Raw genomic sequence first — 7,479 nt, forward strand, 5'->3', positions numbered from 1 at the left:
TTATAAAAACTATGCCTTGCCCATGGACTTAAGACGGAGTTTTGACCTGTTTTTCAGTGGGCGCTTGGGGCCATGTTGATTTTGATTATATGGATGACATTCACGCTCGCATTAATTTACGGCCGTTTAAAAAGAAAGGTTTTCAACCATGCTGTAAATCGCACAGAGGCTGTAAATATATGCCGTAGATTGAAAAAAAAGAATATCGAAAAACGCATGCTAATGTCATTGAACGCCGGCGTCAATTTCAAAGTGAAGGAATAAGACGTAAAAGAACAATAATAAAGAATCCATTGTTCAGTATACCATACACTGTGTGTTTAGTCATTTGTCCAACCTTCCTGACCACTTTAGATTTCTTAATGAAGGCAACTTTTTGGGAGGCCAAACGTTTTCTTTGCACGCTCGCATCAGTTTTGCGGTTCCCAGAGGATGTTATCCATATAATCAAATCAACATGGTTTGATAAGAATAAAATCATACGGCCCTTTAAGGTCTTTTTTCAAGTTAAGACTTCTAGATAGCAATCTTTCACAGGTAACCTTTGTTTGTGCGGTGTTTTTTATCAGGGCCTTGCGGCCTTTGCTGGGGGCCGTGTGACTCCGACAGGTGGTCGCCGGCCTTCCTTTGAAGTTTCAAACTTCCCAAGACTTTCCCAACGAAGAGGACACACCTCCCTCTGTCACTCACATCTCCTAAAGTATCAGACACGTTTAGAACTACTGTGGGAAAATTGTGTTCTTTCGCGTTAGTGGCTCCAGTCAGTCTGACTCAAAAAGAGACCATTTGGACTGTTCTAATCTTACGGGGGGTTACCGTGAAAAATCCTTTCTTCTTTCCCTCATATTTTCATCATCTACAACCATTCTGGTCTAGTGCAACAAGTAGTTCGCGTATATTGGAGATACAGTTATGTTTTAGAAGTGATAGGACTGCATATTTAAAGTTGTACGCCTTGAAGTAATTATAAAAAGAAGAGACCACCCCCTTTTTTGTACGGTCCCTTGCGCCGGCGACGACCAAGGCACGCGTGGGGTCAGCCTTAGTTCACCGCCAGTTCTGGCTGCTTCGCTGAGCAAAGTTCACAATCAACAAGATCATTCGTTTTAAGCGTCGCTGCCTTGCACCGGTAGGTTTTCAACACGTTTTTCTTACCCCACCTCCCGCTCTTAAAATCCAGATTGTAGCAAATATATCCGTACTATGTCGTCTTGCTTGTTTTAGTACATATGGGTCCCTTGTTTAGTTATAGACACTGACGCAAAGTGAGTGTAAAGATAGGGACAAGGGGCGAGGAGTGATTTTGAACGGTTCCCGCCCATTCGCGGGGCATTGGGTGCAAATGAGGCGGCGTGTGGAGCGTGCTTTACCGCCTCTGTTCTCTGTCAAAACCGTGAAATTTGCTGTCAGCTTGTGTCAACATTAACACCCGATGGTACACGGGATATCTCTATAGGGATCTCCCTGTTCTATGTTAGCAGTATCCTCGCTGTAAAACCTGCAATCTGGTATCGAATTGTTTGCTTTGGCGCACGTTTTATTTAAGGGGCTGCGCACTGTGGTGCCTGAAGCTGAAAAACAGCACAATTGAACTTTGGCCAAAGGTAAATTTGACGAAGGACGCCCGGCGACTTGCAAACGGTGAGAAAATTGCACACAAAGTCGCATATGTTGCGTTTCATATTCGACTGGACGGGCGCCTACAAAATGTAGCTAAGTTTCCTCTCGTTCTAAAACTTCTCTATTTCCAAACGTCGCCCTCCGTCCATGAAACGCTGTGGACAAAGGCGTTTTTGCACAATTGCGTCATTTTCAAACATTGGTGCCCAGCCAGAATATGTCTAGAACCATGGGAAACATTTCGATTCGTCGGGAATCATCTAAAGTTGTCTTGTTGTGAACAACAAGCTTTTGATTTAAGCGGAAATTGTAGTTTCGTGTTCAGGAACTCACAGTACAAAACTAATCCGACACGTGAACGCTTGATTCAGCAGAACGTGCCTTAAGAATCTTTTTAAATGGCACCTTGTATTTCATATGTCAGTCAGCATTTGGTCGTCTTTGACGTACCGCCAACAAGCGCGTTGTAACTGGTATCAGTTTTTCCTGAAATCTACACTCCCTGTACCTTCCGTCTTCTAATATTATGTTCCGCTATGGCAACATTTTGATCACTGCAGTCTCTCTGTAGAATTCTGAAACCGTCCCGTTGTGAGTGAACTTAAGAAATCTGGATATGCAGCTTGTACTGTTCATTACAAACCTGGTGTGTTACGCCATGAGGTGGTTTACGGGGTATGCGATACATTTTGTTGTAACGTTATATCAGTCACAAGAAAAATAGCCAGGAGGCCCAAAATCAATGTTGACATTTGTCTTTTCAAGACCACTTAGTATTAATGCACAATGTTATAAATTTAAGGGAATTTTGAAGGAGGGTAATAATGAACTTGCAGTGGGTAGGATTTCAATACCAAGGACAGCTCGGCTTTAGAGTTGATCTCCAAGCAGATGTTAGGTTGGACGATCTATCATAGTTTATACCTATCTAGATATAGTCAATACTAGTATTCCAGTAGTCCCTTTGTATAACAATATTTATCACAGTTCATTGTTACATTCATATTCCCTAGCTTGTTGGTGCCTTGTACTTGCAATTAGCCTATGGGCTTGAACTTGCAAATAAACTTTCCTTATATTGCATACCCAGTAACTATACCAGGTCTGTACTGAAGAGTATAAGCTGCATATCCAGACAAATTTATTAGATCCATTCACACTGGGAAGAACCACGTCTATTGTTGATAAGTGTGGTGGGTTCTTTTACATGCTTGAGGTGTGGCTCTCCTCACTCAAACACCTCCTATGCTTAGTTAAAGTACATGATGTTACTAGATTGATATTGGTGAACTTAATGCATGTTTAAAGATTGCATGAAACCACAGTACAGCATTTTCAGACAAAATCTAAGAAGAACGATAGTTCTTTGGTTTCATATGATCTGGTTGTGTGGCGTAACAGCAAGGTGTTTGGCCAATAACCCAGAGGTCCTGGGTTCAAATACGTAATTTGATGTTCCACCAATGTCCTTGGGAAAGACACTAAACTCAACTATCCTCTCTTCACTCAGATAAAATGAGTAACGCAGCTTTGGTTAGGGCCCTCACTCTGATTGGATGTTAAATGGAGGTCCCATGTTTGAAGAGATCCACACCTCGACCATTTATCGAAAAGAGTATCAGTATGAGTGCAACAATTAAATCTGTACAGATTACAAACATGCAAATCTACAATATTGGATGTCTATCACTCAGTTAATCTGTTGAACATTCCTTATTGGCTAATGATGATTTCCTTCTCTTTCCCACCCAGATCTGAATCAACTGTGATCCCCAGACATCATGTCTGCACCACAACCCCCAGCAATCAAAACCATCGAGGGAGCGCCCAAGGAGTCGGCCCTGCGAGCCCTCATGCAGCGCTCGGGCTACCCCCTTGTACAGGAAAACGGGCAACGCATCTTCGGCCGCCCACCGCCCGGATGGGAGGGCCCTGCCCCACAGCGCGGCTGCGAGGTCTTCGTTGGCAAGCTACCCAGAGACTTGTACGAAGACGAACTGGTACCAGTCTTTGAGACCATCGGTAAGATCTATGAAGTGAGACTCATGATGGACTTCAGTGGGTCCAACCGAGGCTACGCCTTTGTCATGTACACCAACAAGGAGGACGCCAAGAGGGCCGTCAAGCAACTCAATAATTATGAAATCAGAAAGGGGAGGCTGCTGGGGGTGTGTCCCAGCGTTGATAACTGCCGCCTTTTCGTGGGCGGGATCCCAAAGAATAAGAAGAAGCACGAAATCCTAGAAGAGATGTCAAAGGTCACAGAGGGCGTGGTCGACGTGATTGTCTACCCCAGCGCGACTGATAAAACCAAGAATCGTGGATTCGCGTTTGTTGAGTACGAGAGCCACCGGGCGGCCGCCATGGCGCGCAGGAAGCTGATTCCAGGCCGAATCCAGCTGTGGGGGCACCAGATCGCCGTGGACTGGGCCGAGCCGGAACCCGAGGTGGACGAAGAGGTCATGAGAAAAGTAAAAGTGTTGTACGTCCGTAACCTGATGGTCACCACAACGGAGGACGACATCAAACAAGCCTTCGAAGTGGGCGAAGAGGAAACAGTGACAAGGGTGAAGAAGATCCGGGACTACGCGTTCGTCCACTACAAGACGAGAGAGGACGCCATCGCAGCCATGACAGCCATGAACGGCAGCACTCTTGAGGGTGCCAAGCTTGAAGTGACCTTCGCTAAGCCAGTGGACAGGAACACGCGTCTGGCTCGTCAGGCCATGAACGATCAGAACTTAATGATGCCCGGGCCGTTCCTCCCACCGATGTTTGATCCTCTAGCAGGCCACATGATGGGCGGTCTCGGCGGCATGCCACCTATGGGAGGAAGGGGACGAGGGGCTGGAGGGATGAGGGGAGGGGGTGGTCGTCAGGGGATGGGGAGGGGGTTCTACACACCCAGGCCACCAGCCAGTTTTAACGCTCCCTACATCCCCCCTCCGGGTAGCCCCAGTAAGTCAGCCGTGCAGGTGCTAGAAGAGCTGTGCAGGAAAAACCAGTGGGGAAACCCCCAGTACACCCTCCACTCCACTCACACCTCAGGGCAGAACTTCAGGCAGTTGTTCCTATACAAAATCAATGTCCCTGGCTACAGTTCGGGTTCGCCCGGCCCAAACACCCCCTTCACACCGAACAAACTAGCCCCAAACCCAGACGACGCTAAGCAGTACGCGGCAGAGTATGTCCTTATGCAGCTCGGACGAAGGTAGACAAGGGAGGATTGACAAGGCTAGGTTGTTATATGCTGATTTATAGTTGATTTTTTTTCAAGAACTTGTATGTCAAAACAGCATCCCAGGCTTGAGCTCACGAGCCAATGGGCCAAACGCCCCCTTTACAAAAGTAGCTCGCAATTCAAAACACAGAGTATATGCTGATGCATTTGGGTTGAAGGTAGACAAGGATATGTTGTTTGATATATTATATTGATTCAAGTTAATGTTTTGTGAGAACTTAAATGTTGAAAGTTCAAGTTGAATTCATAACGTTATGATTGTAGTCTTGGAAAACGTCCTAGGATGGACAATTTTCTCTTTATATTCAACAAAAATTATAGTATTGTTCATTCAATGTACTTAAACATGTGGCTTTGCCCCAAATATACACACTTTTTCCGTTATTTGCCATCACTACTAAAATATCACACTGTCAAAGAATCGTTCTTTAGGTTTGGGGGTTTTCTTCGCAAGGTAAAAGAGTTATAACTGCCACAAATATCACAGTAGACTTGGTGACCGGTTTGAAAACCTAGTCTCGCAATTCTTGAAAAAATGTAAAGTGAGGTATGAAAACGATTAGTCATAATGATCTTATTGGAAAATACGTTTTTTACTACTTTTCAAAAGTGTATTTTTTAAGGCACTGAGCTGGATTCCAAGCTGGTCGTCATTTTAACTGTGGTGTCATCAGAGGACATTGTATTGCTGTTAATGCTAAAGATTTTGCGTGATTTTATATGTTTGTGATTTTTTTCAGCATCCTTTTCATGACAGACTTAAAACCAAATTGAATGTTCTGTCTTTTACAAAATCTCCAAAAAAATGATTTACTCTTTTTCGCTGGCAAAATCAAACCTTCGCAAAGTTACATGCAGTTACAATATCTTTGGACCAAAACCTTAAGAATCCACTTGTATGTTATTGAATAGTACTAGTGCTCATACTATCAATTTTGTTGAATATAATCAGAAAATGTGCTTTCAATTTGTTTTGTACAACTTTTGATTTTCATTTTGACACGCAGGCTGGAAAGCTACTGATGTAAAAGTGCTGGAAGTTTAACAGGTTCACAATGTTACCTCACAAGAAATAAGTAGGTTATGTTCAAGTTGGAAACTGATTTTGAACAAGAATTATGAAAAGTATACTATTGTTAGATAGGGTAACATCCCTAGCAAATGTAACCCCTTGTCAATCACTTTAATGTATCTAAATTGATCAAACTGTTGGACATAACAAGTGAGAAGAAAATCACTACAAGTCAATCTACAAAAAGAATTATTCTAAGAGTGTGTTTGTAAGGCTACAAGCATTTTGGAACCATGAAAAGAATTTTCTGTTTGACATGGTGAATGAGGAAAATTTATGGCAAATCAAACGACAAATAAAAGACTGTCCTAAGAGTATCTATTTGCAAGGCTGAAGAAATTTTAGAATTATGAGGAAAGAAAAGATTTTAATTCACGAGTTGAGTGATTTGGCAGTTAAGGTTGCTATGCAAAAACAAATACCTCAAGAAATGAAACTGAAAATCTCGAGTAACGGTACTGTGAAATCAGAAATATATGCAATCAGTTTTATGAAGTTAATAAAGTTGTTTCTGTGTTGGAAGAAATCTTTGCTGTTGTCTTTATTACTAAGTTTGCTGTTTAACTTTCAAAATAAAAAGTTTTTAGGGCTGTTTCATGAATGATGGGGGGAAGGGGTGTTTCGTATTATATTGTTACGGAAAATTCTGAAACCAAGGACAAATATCTTTTTTCCGAATTCAAAAGCATAAACTTGTTAATTCTTAGGAAGTTCTTTTTTATGAAGTTAGTCCACAGCAAATGAATTTTTTAGATGACATCCAAACGCTCATTAATTTTCGCCTGAAAAAAGAATTTTCTTCTTCAGGGCTGGTCAGATATACCAAAATGGGTAAATAGGTTGTGTTGTGAACTAATAATTGCATGTAGAGAGGTAGTCTCTTGTCTGTAGTTGCAGAAGTAAAACTTGTTAGATAGTTGTAAAAGTGCCATCAATATGGAAGCCATGAGTATGGTTGCAAACATAGTGTGATACCAGTCTACCACACTAGTGTCACTTTTACACTTAGTGCACTTTTGAATACAGGAATGAATGCCCTGGTAATGCCATATTTCACTTCAGATCTTGTTAATACAACGTTTATGGTGTCTATTTTGAAAATTTGCCATCTTGTCTTTTGCACCCATCTTGTTTGTTTTTGCATCTTACTATTTTTGCAGTCTGAAGAGGATGTCATCCATAAAATTTACTTACTGTGGCCTAAAGATCATAGAAGATTTGTGTACTGTTATTATTGCTTTGATCAAACCTAGCCCGGACAAAATGTTATAAGGTCCTGAGGGCTCCAAGCAGAGGTTAGGCTGCGGCTTGTTTTTTGACGGCATTTCTATTTTGTCAGGCTTTCTTTCAAACGGTGGACAAAAAGAAAACCCAACTATAGGGAATCTATCAAAAACGCTTAAAAAGATGTCTAGAAAAAGAAGGCACCTAACATCTTCTTGGAGAGTAGTAGACTTTCCCGTCGAGGGTTGAGGGTTTCCCACTTTCTTGTCTGTGATTGACATGTCACATGGCGGGAACAAGTGGTCGACTGCACTGTGCGGGA

General features: G+C 42.4%; 1 protein-coding gene across 2 annotated transcripts; it reads left to right on the forward strand.

Moving 5' to 3' along the window:
• The first annotated feature begins 978 nt into the window (after positions 1 to 978).
• Positions 979 to 6,459, forward strand: LOC118419774 (APOBEC1 complementation factor-like). 2 transcript variants are annotated; one of them, XM_035826361.1, is made up of 2 exons: positions 979 to 1,129; positions 3,373 to 6,459. In XM_035826361.1, the coding sequence occupies exon 2, from the start codon at positions 3,402 to 3,404 to the stop codon at positions 4,833 to 4,835; it is 1,434 nt and encodes a 477-aa protein (XP_035682254.1). In that variant the 5' UTR covers positions 979 to 1,129; positions 3,373 to 3,401; the 3' UTR covers positions 4,836 to 6,459. The 2 variants fall into 2 exon arrangements, with proteins under 2 accessions (XP_035682254.1, XP_035682255.1); XM_035826362.1 differs by lacking the exon at positions 979 to 1,129 and adding an exon at positions 1,612 to 1,641.
• Positions 6,460 to 7,479: the final 1,020 nt, after the last annotated feature.

This window comes from Branchiostoma floridae, chromosome 7, assembly GCF_000003815.2.
Source record: "Branchiostoma floridae strain S238N-H82 chromosome 7, Bfl_VNyyK, whole genome shotgun sequence".
Classification (NCBI taxonomy): domain Eukaryota; kingdom Metazoa; phylum Chordata; class Leptocardii; order Amphioxiformes; family Branchiostomatidae; genus Branchiostoma; species Branchiostoma floridae.

What these genes read in the sequence shown, in the direction of transcription:
- LOC118419774 (XM_035826361.1), top strand. Translation starts at nt 3,402, where the DNA reads ATGTCTGCACCACAACCCCCAGCAATCAAAACCATCGAGGGAGCGCCC.